Raw genomic sequence first — 20,806 nt, 5'->3', positions numbered from 1 at the left:
AACTATAGACTTCCGGATAACAAGGAGACTATCCCCATCCCCGGAAAAATATCCCCCATCTCCGGAATTTTCTGGATAATTCCGGCTTTGGGGGAGATTTTCCGAGAAAGTTTTAATTCCGGCCATCGGAGAATTCTGAGCTTGAGGGATTCTGTGTAACGGAGATATTACTGTACCCACAACACACAACCAAATAAGATGAAGGAAATACAGAGAAGCTTCGTAAACAGAAACTATAGTTGTAACTTAACTTAACCTAACCTTAGCTTAACCTAAACCACAGATGACCAAAGGAGGCAGCTGTAAGATAGATCCGAGTCTTGATCTCCTTGATGATGTTATACTGAGGAGAGAGAGAACACCAATGAGGAAGGTAAAATTGTTCTAGTGCTTGTTTGACAGGTGGTGTAAGTCTTGATCTCCTTGATGATGTTATACTGAGGAGAGAGAGAACACCAATGAGGAAGGTAAAATTGTTCTAGTGCTTGTTTGACAGGTGGTGTAAGTCTTGATCTCCTTGATGATGTTATACTGAGGAGAGAGAGAACACCAATGAGGAAGGTAAAATTGTTCTAGTGCTTGTTTGACAGGTGGTGTAAGTCTTGATCTCCTTGATGATGTTATACTGAGGAGAGAGAACACCAATGAGGAAGGTAAAATTGTTCTAGTGCTTGTTTGACAGGTGGTGTATCTCTCTGTCTGTGTGTGTGTGTGTTTGTGTGCCTGTGTCTCTGTATTGTGTGTGTGTGTGTACGTGCGTGTATTGTCTGTATGTGCTGTCATAACGTGCAGACTTTAAGACAGTCTTCAGTACCTCTAGACCCTTTCAGTCCCCACACGTCCTGTCAAGCCCTCACTATGAGACTGTGTGTGACTGCTAGGAGCTGTGTGTGGGTGCTAGGGGCTGTGTGTGGGTGCTAGGGGCTGTGTGGCTGCTAGGGGCTGTGTGTGGGGTGCTAGGGGCTGTGTGTGGCTGCTAGGGGCTGTGTGTGGCTGCTAGGGGCTGTGTGTGGGGTGCTGCTATGTGTGGCTGGCTGTGTGTGCTGCTAGGGGCTGTGGCTGCTGTGTGGCTGCTAGGGGCTGTGTGTGGGTGCTAGGGGCTGTGTGTGGCTGCTAGGGGCTGCTGTGTGGGTGCTAGGGGCTGTGTGTGGCTGCTAGGGGCTGTGTGGCTGCTAGGGGCTGTGTGTGGGTGCTAGGACTCATCTTTGATTGCCGGGGGAGACGATTACTGCGCACCGTAACGCTTGGTGGAGCACCACACGAGAAGGTGTCAATACCTTCGAGTTAGCCCGACTGCATACCGAGGCAGACAAGCGCCACTGCAGGAAACACTGTGCCACCGCTGGAGGTATAAACTCACGTCCAGGGAGCATTAGAGACATGCTCTCTCAGTAATGCTCTACCAATCTCTCTCTACTGTGTGAGAAGTGGGTGTCAGTGTGGCTGATGTTTATCTTTCTGAACCCTACCATGAGGGGGTTGTCTCTAAGGGGTTATTTACACTATTATGACAATATAGCAAGATCTATAGAAGTGTTAGAATATATGGTAATATAGTATGATACACACAATATGTCACTATAACACACCATAACAATGTCACTATAACAATATGTCACTATAACACCATAATATGTCACTATAACACACCATAACAATATGTCACTGTAACACACCATCACCTCCTATAAATCAGCAGATTCTTCCTCCAGGATCACATGAACATCAGACTGAGCTTGTCTCATCTGTAAGAGAGAGAGAGAGAGAGGTTAAAATAATCTACATCAGAGGAATACATCACGGTGTAGATAACTAATCACTTTAACATTATCTAAACAGCCTAAGCATTCTATAATATATTTCCTCTACGTTTTCATATATCTTAAAATTAATAAAAAAAAAAACCCCTTTGGTAATTGTGATGTAAATAACTTGAAATGATATCTATAGGTTAGGTTAGGTTAGGTTAGGTTAGGTTAGGTTAGGTTAGGTTTGGTTAGGTTAGGTTAGGTTAGGTCAGGTTAGGGTAGGGTAGGGTAGGTTTAGGTTAGTGTTACCCCTGCGAGTAACAAGGATTTACTGTTTTCTGCATTCCCGGAAAAAATTATTATTACACTTACACAAACACTAGAAACTAACTCAAACAAATACAACAAACTAACTCAGACAAACACAAACTAACTCAAACAAACACAAACTAACTCAAACAAACACAAACTAACTCGCCTTTAGGTATTGAGAACGGATAATCAAGATGTAGATGGCTTCTACGGCAGCGAGTAGGAACACGGCCGACAACAGTATGAGGATAACAAGGGGCATGTAGAAATACAGCACAACGACACAAACAGAGAAGGCGAGGAACGTGGCCAGCCGGACGCAGCTCCAGAGTATATAAGGTAACATTAACCTGTGTCGTTCCTGAGGGTAAAATACAGTTATATTATAGGTATGTATAAACTGTAATGCATCTCTATATACAGGGAGTATCTATCTAACTACCTCTATATACAGTATCTCTATATATATCTACCTATCTGTATATAAAGTACAGTATATCTAATAGGTCTTTACTCTAGCCACAAGTTAATACGTAGCCACAATTCCTTCGATTTCCGTTACATGTAAAATTTAACATTGTCGCCTCTTTCTCTTTTATCTCCGAGTTAACATTGTGAAGACCTGTGAACACTCTCGACCAAAAACATCCCCAACACCAGAATGAGAATGGGGGAAATGGGGGGGTATGAGGAGAGTGAGGAGAATGGGGGCATGTCATCTAGGAATGGTTACAGATTATCAGTTCATTATTTTTCAGATTGTTTAGTGTTCATAGTTGGGGGACGCTTTTGGAGAGTGTGTGTGGTACTTCTGTGATCTTTTACACTGATGTGGGAATACTGTACTGTACACTGTAATTACTACAGAAATTTGCGGAGAATTCAGGCAAATTCTGTAAGACTTTCTTTACTCTTGAGGCAGCTACATATAACAGAAGGAAAGTACAGTCGATGTCACTGATGTTTTTTGTTGTTTCTTAAGGGTAACAGCCCACACAGGCACAGGTTATCAACGGGGCCTAGGGGGCGAAAATATAGGAGTAAAAAGAAATTAAAAATAGAAAAGAAAAAGATTATGTTAATCTACACCACAAAGATGACAGACAACCAGGTTTAGAAGTGAGACAGATTGTATGAGTATGGAAACAGAAGAAGGCAGAGCATTCCACAGTTTGTCTGTGTGAGGAAAGAAGGAGGTACTATAACGGGTTATTATAGTGTGACCGACAGCCACAGATAAAAGGTGGGCACCGTGGGCAAGACGAGTGTTACGAGCCCACGGCCTTGCCGGCGGTACACAGGATGCCAAATCTACCGAACATTGCCCGTTAAAGTATCTGTAAAAGAGAGAGAGTGAAGCAACATTGTGGTGAAGAGAAAGGGAAGAAAGATTATCAAATAAAGGAGGAGAGTTAATAAGCCTTTGATTCCACCCTATCTAACAGTTGAAGAGCCACCCCAGATATGAGAGCAGTACTCCAAGTTAGGAACAATGAATCCCTTATATACCTGAAGCAACTGCTCAGGAGTGAAGTAGCTATGGCATCTGTACAGCATACCCAGCTTTCGGGAGGCAGCTTTAGCAATGTTGTGGATGTGTGGCTTCTATGACATTAGAGGAAATGGTGAGGCCTAGCATATCTATTTTAGAACTTGGCAGAATGTTTGAGTCCTTAAATGTGATTGGCCAGGTTAGGTGAAGGGGACTGCACCTAGGCTATATGACGAGCCCCCTGTTAACACACTAGTGAAGGGGACTGTACCTAGGCTATATGACGAGCCCCTGTAAACACACTAGTGAAGGGGACTGTACCTAGGCTATATGACGAGCCCCTGTAAACACACTAGTGAAGGGGACTGTACATCTAGCAGAGTACATACTGTATACTTAGTGATAATTATACATACGAATAGATAAAATACACTTAGGGTAATTAAAACAGCAAGAGAGTTACCTTATAGATCCCATAAATCAACATAGAGCAAGCAATAACCTGGATGCTCTCAGCCAGCAACAGAGCGACAGCAAAATACACCGCTGGAAACAAGGCCGTTCGTCAGTATAAACAAACACTCATCGTAGTTATGTAGTTATAGATTTTGTCAATAGAGATCTTTCTATTCTAAACTTCACATTCCTCCTAGCATGAGTCAGTTACTAGCCATATGAACCTATCCAAGTCAATTGTAATATAACTGAACTGAACTAATTTTGAACGCCAAGATTGTACAGTGTATTTACCATATCCGAGAGATTAATGTCAATGTGTAATGTTATACTGTACTGCCATTTAATAATTACTACACTGAACGTTGCCGTAAGAGGTTATATATTTTGGGGGTATTTATATTGTGATTTTTATTTATCCTTATTATAATACTGTGTAATACTGTTTAATACTGTATAATACTGTATAGGTATGGAAATTAATCAGTGTAGGTATGAGTAAACTATGTAAATGCTGATAAACACCAAGTCCCCAAGCGTTTGCGTGTAATTTACATTTTCAGGTGTGAGGATAGTAAAGTATAAAGGTAAATATATAAGAATTAATAGTTTAAATACAGCATCATACAGATTATACACCTGTTACAACTCATACAGTGCTATACACTGCTATATGACCAGAACTCTCACATACAGAACACCACAATTGAACTAGCTCTGTTGTCTTTGAAATGAAAACTTATATTAAAAAAAAATTGATGGATAAATTCTGAAATTCAGTTTTATAATGGTACTAAAGATTCTCCATGTATACCTGGTTATACAGTAGTGAAAAATTCCAATTAGACTCGAAAAACAGAAATTACAATCCTGATAAACTGGGGATATGGAGCAAGGACTAATTGGTGAAGTAAGTGTGTATGTAGTGTGAGAAGTAAGTGTGTAAGTGTGTGTAAGTGTGTGTGTGTGTGTGTGTGTGTAGTGTGTGTATCCCAATACCTCATAACAAGCTATAAAACAGGTATCAATATCAAACAACCTTCAGTTCCCAACTCACTTCCACATCTCTAATGAAAGGCAGCAAAATCTAGTAACTAACACACTGGATCATGTAACATATATGTATACACGGTTATCCAATAAGCCTCCGTGTAATGATGAACAGGGGTACAGATGTTCATTCACCTATCCTGAAGGTTGGATTATAATAACACCCCCCTATCCCCACCACAGTTTGTAACAATATATGTCTAATAACTATGTGGTAATTTTAAAGGTAAAGATCTAATTATACTACAGGCAAGACCACAGGACAAAAATACGAGAGATCACTTGCAACAGATAGTAATCCTAACATCCTTAAACTTCCAGATCTTTGTGATTAGCTCTACAGGTCTGTTTCATTTATACTGTACCAATAAAACTATTTAATTCACATTTAATTTATATTTAATATTTGTTTAATTTAAGTTTCTAGCAGTCAATGGTCCTTTAGAGACACAGGAGGTGTATTATTAGTAGATCAGAGGTGTACGGTATTGTTGAATTATTGTTACCTGACCTCGGTTGGTCCGGCAAAACGGATAATCCGGCAAGGCTTTGGAACCAAGGGTGCCGGAAAATCGGTGAATAATATGTTCTGATAATATAATATTGTACAGTATGTCCCAGTATGTCACCACCAGAGCTACAGTTATTGAGATGTGTCCAGAACTCTTCCTGGTAGAGCTGTGTATGTCCTGTAATACTGTCCATAATTGTAGGTCGTAAATATTGCATTGTTTAACATCAGTAATTACTACAATAATTACATCACAAATCAGAGCATATATAAGTTTATTTAAAGGATTGATAGACCACAAATAAATAATAAACACCCAGAAATAAATTATCAAAACTGAATACTTGTAATGATTTTGTTTAGCTTTTCTACAGAATCGAAGTCAATAGCAAGGAATGTTTATAAATGATTGAGGTAAAACATCATTTATTACAGCCTTGTCTACCAGTGTGTATAAATAAACACTGAATCTACCTTTATATAATGCATCTAGAACTACATAAACATAGGGTTAAGTTGGTGTAGATATTACCTATTATTACTACTAAATATATCATTTGTATGTATATCTATTTTAAAACATCTTCCTCAAGGGGTTAAATCATCATCATGAAAGGGTTCTACCATCTTCTGCAAAGGGTTAAATCACCATCATCAACGGGTAAACCATCATTCTCAAAGGGTTATTTAAAGCATTACCGTATCTTATTAGCCCAGAATAACGCCCAATGGCCACTCTATTTACCAGGCGTGAGATACAGCTGTAATAATATACCGCAGGAGGTGGAATGAGTGAAGTGTACCTTCGTTAAAATAATCTCTTATAAGACTGGCAGCACTAAACTAAAATATAATCAATTATTAACCCTAGTATGACTAATCAAAGCTTTATGTACTAGTATAGGTAAAAACAAATTATTAATGTTAATAACTAACTACTTAATTGCAATATTCTCATTAGATCTGGACCATTGGCCTAAAAAATATGAAAAAATAAAAAAGAATCGCTGTTACATCGTTCATTGACCCCATAACTATCTTTGCGTTAGGTTCAACAGGATATCAAAATGAACACCCCATTCCTGTTGACGAAGTACAGTTATCAAATCCCCAGTCCATTGCGTCTTCCTACTATAAAATCGCGATGAAAATTTTTTGTAGCAAGTCTTCGTGTATATACTGTACAACCTCTACATGGTTAAGAGGATTACAAGATTTACAGTATGGTGTATATATATTACTATCCTTTTATTAATTCAGAATCTCTTAATACAAATACAGTATTGCCCCGCCTAACGCGGTTTCACTTAACGCGTTTTATCATATACGCGGTGCCTCGCCAGAGCTGAACTTTCACTTAACGCGGAATTTTTCATCATATACGCGGGAAGCGGCGCGGGCACGATGCGCACAAGGTCGCCCAGTCATCAAAACATTACCGAGTTCTTCACCCGCCACCCACCACAGCCGGCCCAAGTCAGTGATAGTGATAATTATAGTGAGGATATGGACTTATATGGCCTTTGAGGGGTTTGACAAAGAGGCCCTGCAAGCCTCTGTGGTGGATAGTGATACAATTGATACAAGTGATACAGGTGAGGGCCAATAATCTGCCCTCTGCCTCGGAACCAACCCCCCATCCCCGTGTGCCCAGCCATCTTTTCTACTAATGCAAGTGTTAAAAAACCTAATATTATTGATATTTCTCTTAATTATTAATTGTGTGTGCATACCATCATAAAGTTAAGATAAAATTTTTACTACAACATAGTTGTGTGTCGTCAAAAAGTGGAGTTTGGGGGTCGGGCCAGTCTCTATTGGAATTAATCCCATATGTTCTGTTGTTCACTTAACGCGGTTTTCACTTAACGCGGTACCCTGTGGGTTCAATTGACCGCGTTAAGCGGGGTACTACTGTATTGTAAAAATACAGTAGTACCCTTAATAGATAAATAAACTCAGTTGTATATTTATTACGAACGCTCGACTTACGAACATCTGATTTACGAACGCCCGCCAATATGAACGAGGTTAAACTATAAATTTCCAGTATTTTATTTACTTGATGACTCATTGTATTTCTTCTTTTGTGATAAATTAAGTTATTATAGATGTACTGTATATAAGGACTTGGGCTATGATATAGTAGTGGTATTTTAAACATAGCAAGAGTTCCCACTTATGTACAAATACGACTTAACAACGTCCTCGGGAACCTAACCTAGCCCGGGGACCCCCTGTACCATACAGTGTCTGACAAAGAGTAAACTTACCAGAGTGAGAAGTATCGTATTGACACTCTTCACTTTCAACATCTTTCAAACAGCTGATTATTTTTAACCTCCCAAACATGCTGACTACAACAGCGAGCGTTCCAGCGCAGCCATTGATAATATCCAGTACGGCTCCCACCTGAAATATATTCTTTTTGAAATAAAGGAATAAAATTCATCTGTAAAAAAAACAAATCTTTCGGACATTCAATACAAGAGTCGACATAAGGAAAGCCGCCACACAAAAATTTAATACTTTACAACATCAACAATAATAGATCTAACGTTAAAATAAAATAATTCCTAAATAATAATAAAATACAATGATTCACTCGGACTATCTAAAACAAACTTGTCCGTCATCACAAACTCAACACAAATAATATGTTACCAGAGCCAGTGACCCGACGACCAGACTCCCAGTACGTAAACTGCTGCCACAACACCTCTCAGGCTGCCAGATCTTCATTATTACTATCCTGAAAAATGTTGAGTACAAATATTGAGTACAAATAAAAATCCTGACTATACAAAAGACAGGAAAAATAATACAGTTCTCTCATTTCTCTAGATTAAGGGCGGAAAAAATATTAAAAAAATGTATCACGTCACACAATATATATTCCTTGTTTACTTTTGGTTATTTTCATGGAGGATTTATTGTCCTCGCATTGGCGGTTAAAGCAAGCAATGGTCATCAAATATTACCCCCAAAATAATTCAAAAGTTATTACTGTATTGCTGTTTTTTAGCGAACATGAAAATATATACTGTACCTGTACAGTAATATCCCCGTTAGTTACAACAGTTGGTGCAGAACACTTCCGGTAATGAGAGATTTCCCGGTAACAAGACGAGTCTCACAAAACTGGAAAAATATCCCCCATCCCCAGAATTTTCTGGGTATCTTGAAAATTTTCTCAGAATTTTCCGGAAAATCTGCCCCTCGGAAAATCGTTCCCAAAGCCGTAATTTTCCGGAAAATTTCAGCCTTGGGAACGATTTTCCGAGAAAATTAAAATTCCGGCCATCGGAGAGTTCCGGGTTAGAGGGAATCTAGGTAATGGAGATATTACTGTACCGTTATTATTATCGTAATATTTATTAACATTTAGAGACACTTTGCGCTGCTTAAGTAAATGATGAAGTCAGTCTGGTATGGTAGGTGGCAGCAGCAGTGTCTATGTTCAAGAGAAAACCTTTGAACGAGACCAGAATAAGAATATTTTACTTTACCTTCTCCGCTACACGTCAACATTCTAACTGCTCCCCTCTCCAATTTACTTTAATCTTGATGAAGGAAATTGTTTTAATATATAATTTATTTTGTTAGGTAAATGTTTAAGTCAGACCATTGTGCTTATATATTACAACATTGATCGATCGTATGCATAAATTTCATCATATTGTCTCAATCGACGGTCTAAAAATTGCGCTCGTGACATCGGCTTTTGCTCAAGGTTAGATTTAGTTAGGTTAGCTTTGGTTAGGTTAGGTTTAATTTAGAAATAACAACATTTTAACACATTTTCTCAAACTAAAATAAAAATACCACATATATAATATTATTTTCAATAAAAAAAACCAAGAGGCAGGAATCTCATCAATATATATCCATAACTTTCCACCGTAACCTAACTTAACTTAACTTTCCACCATAACCTAACCTAACCTAACCTAACCAAACCTAACCTAACCAAACCAAACAAAGTAACCAAACATAATCTAACCAAACAAAGTAACCAAACCTAACTTTCCAACATGACATGACCTAACCTAACCATATAACAGTCTCCAGAGTACACAATTAAGGTACAATAACCACATCCCCCAAAAAATTAAAATCTCACCACTAACATTACCCCAAATTATCCTAACTACTACCATCACAGTAATGACTCTATAAACGATCATTAAACCACAAATTAAACCATCAAATGACCCCGACTAAACTATCATCAACTACCCATGGCATTTCCGATACAATTTCTTCCTAAAATGAAAAACCCAAATTAATATTAAAATAAATTATTAAAAATCCCTCAAACTTAATCACTATGTATATTACAATTAACTTAAATAGGGCAATTAACGTCATTTACCTGTAGAAATAAGAGCTGTAGACACACCTGACACACCTGACACACCTGAGATTGACTAATAGATTAAAGTAACTAAACAAGTGAGAGAAAACGTGATGTAGAGGAGAGGTTTGAGGGTTAACTATATCTCTAAGTCTCTTATTCTTTCAATTATTTACGTCTCATCCAATCAGTGGAGTTAATTATCGTTGGGTTTAATTATTAGTTAGTGGTTTAATTGGATTATTGACTGTTGGGAAGAATATATCAGTAAAATGAGTAATATTTTATTTTTACTTACCTTTATCCTCTTCACCACAGCTCACTAGGAAATATTATATATCACAAATTATTAAAATATAAAACAAAATATACCTCTACATTAATTAATATACGAAATAAAATATTAATTCTAGATAAAATGAGTAATTATTTTATTATTAAATCATTAAAGGTTAAGTTATTTGTGACGTAGATTAAACTAAGTGAGGGAGTCTTCAACTATTGTCTGAGTTGTCAGGTAGATGTTTACCTTTATTTCCCGCTAATTACAGGTAAAAACCATCCAGATTATGTTAAATTGGTGTTAAAAAGTTGTGTTAACATTGAATACAGATTTATCTTCGTCATTTATTAACTTCTTGTCTTACCTTTATCCTCTTCACCACTAGCCGTCCGGGTGATGGGTCACACACTGTTGGCAGTACTGGGCTGTACCAGCTCCTGAACCAGCTCCAGTGTTGGTCAAGTCTTGTCACACTCGGTGCCGTCACAACACTCTCTGGTAGATTGTTCCAACAGTTTACAACTCGCACTCAGTAAAAGTTTGTCCCTCACAGTTTTCTGGCCTTGACCTGTGACCCCTTGTGGGGCGAGCGTCCACCAGCTCCAAGTAAGTTCACTCAACTGAGTAGTGCCCCCTGAGATGCTTACACTTAGGTCACCCCTTGACCGTCTGTAGTATAAGCTAGGCAAGTTCAGGCGCTCCAACCTCTCAGGGTAGCTGAGGTGCCGAAGGGCAGGCACCAGTCTGGTGGCCCTCCTTTGAACATTTTCAACCAACTGACAGTCCCTAGCATATCTCTAATTGGGCTGTTTGAGCGTTAGTACAGGAGGAACTAACATACTAAATGTACCTGCACAAACCCTGTAGTTACCTTGTTTGTAGACAGAAGATCAAATACCTTTTTATTTTTATCCTCTGCCATTGGTCAGTCTGTAAATGGTGTTTTTGCTGTCTAGTGTGTGCTGATGGTGTTGTTTACAGTGTTTAATAGGTGCCGTGGTGGTGTTTTCGGTGTTTAGTAAATGATTGTGGTGGTTTTTTCGGTGGTTCAGTTAGGTTAGGTTAGATAAAGATTAATTAAGTCTGGTGTGGATATGGTTTTGAGTGTAGGCATCACGGCTCTCTCTGACCATCACCACGACCTCATCTGTGTATTTGGTGAGAAGCTTCTACACCATCCTCGACACCGGCTCCTACTACCACCAGAGATCCCTAGCCCGAGAATTGCTGTTGGACACCACAACCGCATCCAGCCCATACGAGCACGAACTGATCGCTATAAGAACAGCCCAGTCCCAACCATGGTAAAAATTATCAATAACTTGTAATCAACCAGTGTATTCACTCCCAGTCAATCTTACTTTTTGCACTGTCACTATGTTGAAATGCCCTGTACCTACTCCCCACCTACTTATTATATATCATATTTGTATCACTTTTGTTACTTGTATATTATTGGTCATTCAAGAGACCCATTCCCCAATAATGTAACTGTATATTTTTAGCCTTCTGGCTGCCATGTTCTTTCAATAAGCCGTTAAATATTTATTATTATTTATTTATTTCATACATACATACATAATAATAATGGTTGCCCCTCGTGTAACGAGGATGGCCGGCCCAAGGGCCACCTAGGGGCAAATTTGTTTAAGGTGTAGAAACTGTCACCAACACAACCACCACACCCTAAGTTAACGAGCTGCATGACCTAGTGTTTAAGGTGTAGAAGCTGTCACCAACACAACCACCACACCCTAAGTTAACGAGCTGCATGACCTAGTGTCCAGGAATAGACCGAGAAGGCCGGACAGCTCGCCAACTGCACTGGCTAACCATTTCCCTGGAACACGATCCACAAATCAATTAACATCTAGGTCTCCAATTACTGCTGCTGGATAGACAGAGGCAAATGGCGTAAAGAAACTTGCCCATAGTTTCACCCTGCCCGGGAGATGGTACCCGGGTCTACTTGCTTGTGAGGCGAGGATGCTTACTATTACACCACAGGTCTCAATATGTATTTAAATATTATTATTACAAACATTCACATACATAGATACATACATACTTACATAAAGATTAAAGTTAGATTATAGAAAATATTAGGATATTTGTGTTCCTTTCTACCCAATTATTTTTTTGTTAATGACTAAATTATTTTCCTTTTTCAGAATCACCAATGCTGTGCACTGTGCTTCTATGAGTCAAGAGAATAGAGATAAGAAATAAGGTCACAGAATCTGGTTTCCTGTTATGAGTTAATAGCCTCAATAACAGAAAATATATTAGGGAGATTTAAAAGAACTTGAGACTCTAGGCAAAAACGTGGTAGGAGCTCCATAGATATTAATTTATTTACCATCAACAACAATGCCACCAGAAAAACCCCCCACCAACTCGCAAACACCGGACAGGAAGAAAGACGAATCGACATTCAAGACGCCTAACAAGACCCCAAGCAAGGACTTAGACACGAACACCAAAATCCACCAATCACAGAGAAGAGTGAGAGAGAAACAAGAGATCCTGAGGAAATTAAAGCTCGTCAAGATGTATCGGACTAAGTGGGAGACGCAGTCGTTGGACAAGGTTACGACCCGGTGGTTACGAGCTTGTCAGGAAGCATTGGAGGATCTCAGAGTGAAAGTTAGAGAGAGGAATATAATTGACACTGGAGAGGTGGAACTAACTCTTCGATCCCTAGTCGGTCATCTTGGTATCGATCCACAGGTTGTTCAGTTGGATCAGACAGAGGATTGTTTCGACACTTCCAACCGTGACAAAGGTACGTATATCTTACACCACGTCCTGTGATGAAAAGACCCGTGACCTCAAGGGTTATATGTGGTAAGGGGTAGTGAATAGAAAGGTTGTATTGTGATAGGGTGTGGCTAATAGAGGGTGTGGCTGGAGACTTATCTATTATAGCCACACCATAGAAGACCTCCCTGGTGGAATGATGTCTTGTAGATAACTTATAGTCAATATGTCTTGCTGACCTGTATCTTGATTTACTTATTTGACTTATAGAAGCTTAATCAGATGACACTAATACCAAATGTTGATAAAATTAGTAATTCTCTTCCCTTTTCCAGGTTTTATAGGTTTTCCAGACCAGGAGACACCCGGTAACTGAGTGTGGATACGTCGGAGTAGAACACAGAGCCGTGAACTGAATCGCAGAGGGGACATACATAACACACTGCAAATCGAACGACAGTATGTATAGCATCAGCTCTGGATGTAAGAGCCATATTACCCATAAGAGCCATATTAGCCATATTTTAAGCTACAGATGTTATACACTAATGAACAATGTGTTAAGAGTGAATAATAAGAGACTGGAAATTGATCGATAGGTTAGGTTAGGTTAGGTTAGGTTGGGAGATGAGTGTCGGAGAGTTGAATGGAAAGTTGACTAGGATTTGATAGGTTGAGATGGATAGATGGAAATAGGGAAGCAAGACTAAAATAAGAAGAAATGGAAGAAAATTTTTAAAATAATCATCATAAGAATTTCAGATGAATTATTATACATGATTTTGAATGATATCTGCCCACCCATAGTCTATACTGGGTATCACTGTATGTATGTATGTATGTCTGTCTCAATAAAAACACACAGGAAAAGGGAAACGTATGTAATGATGTAATGTATGTATGTATGTATGTATATATGTATGTATGTATGTATGTATGTATGTATGTATAGGGCTTTAAACACACACAATGACAAACATGGATAAAGAAAGTTGAATCAATAAATATATGTATAAGTTTACTGAATTTTCAAATAAAAAAATTATAATTACCCAATTATCATTAATGAGAAATTCCATACAATTACAGATCTTAAAATAATTGCCTACTGTACCTTCCTTAACTACCAAAATACACAATTAAAGTATATAACAATGCTTTTCCTTATACATGCTTATAGAGTATTACATAGTTGAGTAATTAAGCTAAGTATAATTATTTAAAGGTTATAATTAATGGAAGTATTATAAGTTACAATAAATGAATCAGTTTTACAGTAGTTACCATCTTTTGTCGTTCCAATATTATGTTAGTCTGTTAATAGATGTAATACCTCGTTAGTCTTCCTAAAATTGGAGAATGTCGATAGGTGGAACTTTTCAATTAATTTTAGTATTTAGGGGATGGGAAGTTGAGGATAGGGGTGGAGGGATAGAGGTGACCATGATAGATAAAAGTTAAAACAGATCAACAGTAAAAAAGATACCTTAATATGCTATTCTTCCCATACCTGTAACTTTGCCCTAATTAATACCAGTACCTATACCTACCTGGTCTACTTGAGCTGTGACAAGACCTTAGTACATTATGATTTGTTATTGGTTATTGAACTTGAGTTATTGTTCAGGAATAGACAAATAGAACTTGTTGATGGATGTTATTGTAATGGTGATTGAACTTGATTTATTGTCCAGAAGGTAAATAGATAAATGGACCTTGATGGATGTTATTGTAATGGTGATTGAACTTGAGTTATTGTTCAGAAATAGACAATAGAACTTCCTGATAGGCTTGGATATAGAAAGCTCTAAAATGGACCCCATGTGACTAGGTTCTATGACATAAAACTAACTAACCAAACCTTTCTACTTTTAAAAAACAACGGAAAAACTTTACATAGCATTGCATATATATTGTAAACTCTTAAATAAATAAATAACTACTCGAATGCCATAAACACTATCGTAATCTGGAAAAAATAATGAATGAAGAATGTGTAATAACGATTTTGAGATGACAAGCTGCCATTCTGCTCAACCCTCAGCCATCTTGTCCAAGCATTTGAGATATTTTTGGTTAAGTGTGTACAATTAAATGTGGCTTTTATCTTTTTATTTAACTTCCAAGCATAAATAATAATAGCCACACAAACAGACTAACTAGCATACACACATATTATGATTTGTTATTGGTTATTGAACTTGAGTTATTGTTCAGGAATAGACAAATAGAACTTGTTGATGGATTTATTGTAATGGTGATTGAACTTGATTTATTGTCCAGAAGGTAAATAGATAAATGGACCTTGATGGATGTTATTGTAATGGTGATTGAACTTGAGTTATTGTTCAGAAATAGACAATAGAACTTCCTGATAGGCTTGGATATAGAAAGCTCTAAAATGGACCCCATGTGACTAGGTTCTATGACATAAAACTAACTAACCAAACCTTTCTACTTTTAAAAAACAACGGAAAAACTTTACATAGCATTGCATATATATTGTAAACTCTTAAATAAATAAATAACTACTCGAATGCCATAAACACTATCGTAATCTGGAAAAAATAATGAATGAAGAATGTGTAATAACGATTTTGAGATGACAAGCTGCCATTCTGCTCAACCCTCAGCCATCTTGTCCAAGCATTTGAGATATTTTTGGTTAAGTGTGTACAATTAAATGTGGCTTTTATCTTTTTATTTAACTTCCAAGCATAAATAATAATAGCCACACAAACAGACTAACTAGCATACACACATATACGTACACACACACACTACCTCGGTACTAAATAAACAAGGAATCATCGGTACATTACAGGAATTCTCAAAGCTATTTATTAATGATTAAATTACATACACTGAGATATCAACAATGGACACTAGACCAAAATTCCTACCCAAGAAACATACATTATAATTCTTAACCCCGAAAACTGACCCTAAACTTGTCTGATTAACGCACAGAACAGCATGCATCGACGTCTATTGTAGTTCCACCTATGCCTTCTAAGTAGTATACCGGCATAATTAAAGCATCACATTATTATATGTCTTATTACCTGTATGCCTCTCATTCCTCCTCTACCTGTAATTTAATCAAGTCCTTTTATTACCTTAAAAATGGTATTGTAGTTCCCTTTATCTAATTCTTTCATAATTACCTAAAATAACTATCCGGTCTTCAATAAATATCTACTTTAAAAAAAGGTTGTAGTTCCCTTTATCTAATTCTTTCAAAATTACCTAAAATAACTATCCGGTCTTCAATAAATATCTACTTTAAATAAAATGTAAAGTAGTATCCATTCATACACCATAAACCATTCTTTACATAATCCCTACGTTATACTAGAAAATATAATGAAAAAGAAAATAAAATTTCTCCCCCTCCCCCCCCAGATAGTTTGGGAATCTATTTACAACAGCAAAAAAATCAATAATAAATATATGAGTGAAGGGGAAGCATTGATAGACACTCTGTCAGATCATCACTAATTATAGCCGGTATTGTATGAGGAAATATCCACTTATAGCCATTATAACTAATAGCCGGTATTGTATGAGGAAATAGCCACTTATAGCCATTGTAACTAATTATAGCGTATTGTGGAAATAGCCACTTAGAGCCATTATAACTAATTATAGCCGGTATTGTATGAGGAAATATCCACTTATAGCCATTATAACTAATAGTTCAATAGCTGTGTGTACCAATAAAGTCAAGTCCAATAGCTGTGTGAACCAATTAAGTCAAATTCAATAGCTGTGTGTACCAATTAAGTCAAAACCAATAGCTGTGTGTACCAGTTAACCCTACAAGTTCAATAATCACACCCTAACCTAACCTACCCAACCAAGCCTAACCTAACCTACGACTCGAGCGATACTAAAAACAAACATTACTCACCGACACAAACCAGAAAGAATTAGTTTTAAACATTCCTCGTGATATGAAACCCATCTCACTCTCTGGGGCGATTATATGGAGGTGCAGGTGACTGACCGTGTGGAAGGGGGGCCAATGAAAACCTAGCCTCGCAGCGCTTGTTGATCCGCCTTGTGCCGTCAATACTTCCTGTCCCAGCTTCACCATTTTTTCCACTGTGGGGAAAAAACGAAAATTGATTCTACTTTGAAGGAAAAAGCGAAAATTGATTCCACTGTGATGGGGAAAAAACTGTAGTAGTTGTAGTAATCTTGTTAACCTTTGTATTATAATAACTTTAGAACCAGCAAAGTTATTAAGTTATACGAAGTGCAATATTATTGTAATGTTAGTTTAGAATGAAATGATATGAGTGAAAGGCATCGTTACTCATTGGGGTTTTTGGGGGGGGGGGGATACTGGCACTTGGGTTAGGTTAGGTGATAAATTTTGAGGATATTTTAAATTTGTACGTCAGGTTATAAAATATATCTTAAGGTTTAACTACATATTATAATACAAAGGGTCGTTAGTTATCATAATATTAACGACAGAAATATAGGGTCAAAGGTCAAATTGTCCCCCAGGTAATCTAATAACAGAAACACAAGGTCAAAGGTCAAATTGTCCCCCAGGTAATAATAACACTGACAGAAACACAAGGTCAAAGGTCAAATTGCCCCCCCCCTCAGGTAATGCATACTAAATAAAAACAACACTACATAATAATAGTGTTACAGACAAGCAATACTGTAACACAAACTACATAATACTAGTGTTACAGACTCAACACACACTCACCCATAGGAATGTTTTCTTTAGTTAGGCTCTTAACATCAGTGTAGTGGTGACGGGTGATGACTAGGTAGTGGTGAGGTGCTGCTGGTCTCATGTCCGGGAACACCACAAACTCTTCGTCCTGTGACACGTAAACAATTGGCGTCCATTATGTTACAGTATACATTGGCGTCCATTATGTTACCATTATGTTACAGTATACATTGGCGTCCATTATGTTACCATTATGTTACAGTATACATTGGCATCCATTATGTTACCATTATGTTACAGTATACATTAGGGGTTGCTATAAGCTCACAAAGGATTTTTTTTAAATCTGAACAAATATTATGGGGATTTTGAGGCCATGTGCACTTGATATCAGGAGATATTCTGAGGTCAATAGTAATTACTTTTTACTATACAAAAAACACCAGAGTACAATACTGTATTAAAGAAAAAGTATTGGAATTTTCTGTTTTCCACGCTATGCCTGTGTTATATAATGTAGCTATACCTTTGCTATGCCTGTGTTGCAATACTGTGCTATACAATAAAATAATCAATACCCGTGAAATGACATAATACCTGTCAAGAACCTAACCTAACCACAGGTGAATATGTCGTTACCGTGACTCAACATAAACCACTCACCTGATGAACGATGTTACTCGGTTCAATGCCATCAGAGATCTTGCAGAAAGTACACCTTCCTCTCTCTCCTGCCTGGGATGGTTGGGGTGGCTGGGATGGTTGGGGTGGCTGGGATGGTTGGGGTGGCTGGGATGCCTGGGATAGCTGGGATGGTTGTGGTGTCTGGCCGCTCATACTTCTTACAAGATGCTGGAAAGTATGAATGTGTATGAATGTTTACTCGATCATACGTTTTTAATTAATAATATCCCAATACCTCAGTGAACGTCCGGTACTTGTCAACAGTGTGTAGCAGAGAGCCAGTATATGCCCAGTACTTGCCAACAGTGAGTAACAGACCGCCCAACCAGCTAACGAGGCAATCAGTGGCAAAAAAATTAAAGTAATAGGTTGTTTCCATTATTATACATTTTAATTAATGATTCCCAAACACTTCATTACACCACACTGGAATCTTGGTTGAGAAAATAAAGTTTGTTTTTGCTAATTCATTCTTTTCCTATTAAAATCTTTTCTCGTTGTAGGAAACACGAAGGGCTGGTCCTGAAATTCTATTCTCTAAACACAAGTCACTGATTGGTTACAAAAGGTATGGACCACCCGCGGGCCGGACCATGATCTTTGTGCGGCCCGTGAATTGATTGATAAATTCTACATAATGTGGCTGGTGGTTCAGGAATATACAGTTAATTTATGGTGAGTAAAGTAATATTTATTAAAAGAATAATCCTCACACACAATTATTACTGTTTCATCACCTAAGAATAAATATCTACGACAATGTAACAGTGAAATAAGTATAAATGGTCAACAATATAAACATTTTAACTTGTGTTAGTTTATGGGTCAAGTTCAGTGCAGTCTGTTGGATGGATGAACTGCTGTGTGGCAACGGGTCACTTGGGCATTAACTAAGGTCCAAGTGAGGTCACGGTGGTCACACGGGTCAAAGGTGAATGGATAATAGCAACACGATTGAATTTAATTGATTTTACGAACTGTTCAGTCTTCGTCTATGTGGGGTGATGTTATCGTCACTTAATTATGAGTGTGTTTACAGCACGCCAGAGACTACTCACACACCCAGTCGTGACCAATGAGGTATCGATATCATCACGTAGATTTTTTTCGACCAATCACATTATAATTTTCTCATAGGAAGCAGCCTGGGTACGGATTTTAATTTCATTGACTGGTCTGACAATGGCCGTGGTGGAGGTTGGTTGTCGTTCGCGCTGCTACGATTATTTTAAGTTTATTGCCGAGTTTTACGAGAAAGATGATCATTCTGTCCAATTCTAACTAAGGTGTTGTACTTTTGGACATGGTGCACCTCAGAGTTTTGAATTACTGAAATATTTAGGTTAGAATGGGTTGGGTTAGGTTAGGTTAGATTGGGTTCGATTGGGTTAGGTTAAGTTTAGGATTAAGTTAGGTGACGAAAACGATAATAATAATAATTTAATAATGAAAACGAAACCCAAATTACTGTGGTATGACGACCTCTTGAATAACCACAACTACCACAAACATACATACATACATACATACATAAATATATACATACATACATACATACATACATACTGTACATACGACACCTACAGTTACCACCCTCAGGAGACAGCTATTCGTCCTAATCATCACTACACAGACACTATATTACGTCACTGATTAATTACAAACATAAATAATCTCAAATAAGGTTTTCAATTAGTAAATAATCCATCTGTAGCCAATAGGTATATTTTACACTAATTACCCGGTTAATTAGCTATGATTAATGCTCTAATTACTTCTCTTCATTGTTATATAGTCAAATTATCACTTGTATTTGGTTAGGTTAGGTTAATTAGTTGAGTTATATAGGATAGTTACCAGTTGCTGCTAGTCTGTGTGTGTGTTGTATCGTAGGTGACTGACAACTACCACCAGCTGTTGTTGTTAAGAGTATCGTACATTGAAGGAAGAATTGTTATACATTATGGATAGTTGTCGTACATTATCTATTATTATAACCCAAATGTGTTTAAAATGGTATTATAATTTTGTATTTATAGCCAAAAATTAAGTTATTTCATGTAGTTTAGATATGGAAATTATGTAATGGATGATTAGTGGGTTTATGATGGGATAAATGTAGAATTACTAATCAAGGTATCCCAGTACAGGTGAACTAATTACCTGACTGTACTTGTGTTGTATTATAAGACAGGTGATAGATATAATTATTTTTAACCATCATCACACCTGTCCTTCCCTCAGAGCAGCTTATGAGTGATGACAAGCTTATTATTTACTTCAATTGTCCCAAACACATTTCATATTTTTATTACTATTTGACGTTATATTTCATTATTACTATTGATTATCATTTATTTCTTTATATTTTTAACTTATTCTTCATATTATCCTTACTTCTATCAACCCATTTTCTTGACATTTCTTACATACCTCTTACCTGTTTCACCA

The 20,806-nt window shown here is 37.4% G+C and overlaps 3 protein-coding genes across 7 annotated transcripts; 1 reads left to right on the top strand and 2 right to left on the bottom strand.

Annotated features, from left to right (window-relative positions):
* Nucleotides 1-426: 426 nt before the first annotated feature.
* Nucleotides 427-10,089, bottom strand: LOC121865937. Its single transcript, XM_042365500.1, has 7 exons — nt 9,945-10,089; nt 8,234-8,321; nt 7,843-7,981; nt 4,016-4,098; nt 2,227-2,421; nt 1,677-1,745; nt 427-625 (listed from the first exon to the last, which is right to left on the bottom strand). The coding sequence occupies exons 2-6, from the start codon at nt 8,309-8,311 to the stop codon at nt 1,686-1,688; spliced, it is 555 nt and encodes a 184-aa protein (XP_042221434.1). The 5' UTR covers nt 8,312-8,321; nt 9,945-10,089; the 3' UTR covers nt 427-625; nt 1,677-1,685.
* Nucleotides 10,090-10,434: 345 nt separating this feature from the next.
* LOC121865938 (swi5-dependent recombination DNA repair protein 1 homolog) lies at nt 10,435-14,020 on the top strand. 4 transcript variants are annotated; one of them, XR_006088859.1, is made up of 4 exons: nt 10,577-10,815; nt 12,381-12,994; nt 13,305-13,453; nt 13,531-14,020. XR_006088859.1 is itself a non-coding variant. In XM_042365502.1 (3 exons), the coding sequence occupies exons 2-3, from the start codon at nt 12,580-12,582 to the stop codon at nt 13,343-13,345; spliced, it is 456 nt and encodes a 151-aa protein (XP_042221436.1). In that variant the 5' UTR covers nt 10,435-10,477; nt 12,381-12,579; the 3' UTR covers nt 13,346-14,020. The 4 variants fall into 4 exon arrangements, 3 of the variants coding, with proteins under 3 accessions (XP_042221436.1, XP_042221435.1, XP_042221437.1); XM_042365502.1 differs by lacking the exon at nt 10,577-10,815 and adding an exon at nt 10,435-10,477 and having other exon boundaries at nt 13,305-14,020; XM_042365501.1 differs by having other exon boundaries at nt 13,305-14,020.
* A 2,829-nt stretch (nt 14,021-16,849) lies between these two features.
* LOC121865935 (histidine triad nucleotide-binding protein 3-like) lies at nt 16,850-20,286 on the bottom strand. 2 transcript variants are annotated; one of them, XM_042365498.1, is made up of 4 exons: nt 20,213-20,286; nt 18,335-18,523; nt 17,702-17,819; nt 16,850-17,076 (listed from the first exon to the last, which is right to left on the bottom strand). In XM_042365498.1, exons 2-4 carry the CDS (start codon nt 18,506-18,508, stop codon nt 16,862-16,864), a joined length of 507 nt encoding a protein of 168 aa, XP_042221432.1. In that variant the 5' UTR covers nt 18,509-18,523; nt 20,213-20,286; the 3' UTR covers nt 16,850-16,861. The 2 variants fall into 2 exon arrangements, with proteins under 2 accessions (XP_042221432.1, XP_042221431.1); XM_042365497.1 differs by lacking the exon at nt 20,213-20,286 and adding an exon at nt 19,940-20,047.
* Between the last annotated feature and the right edge of the window lie 520 nt (nt 20,287-20,806).

This window comes from Homarus americanus, unplaced genomic scaffold (genome assembly GCF_018991925.1).
Source record: "Homarus americanus isolate GMGI-L3 unplaced genomic scaffold, GMGI_Hamer_2.0 scaffold5142, whole genome shotgun sequence".
NCBI classification, from domain to species: Eukaryota; Metazoa; Arthropoda; class Malacostraca; order Decapoda; family Nephropidae; genus Homarus; species Homarus americanus.
The sequence above is the reverse complement of the archived record's forward strand: the minus strand, read 5'-3'. Positions and strand labels throughout refer to the sequence as shown.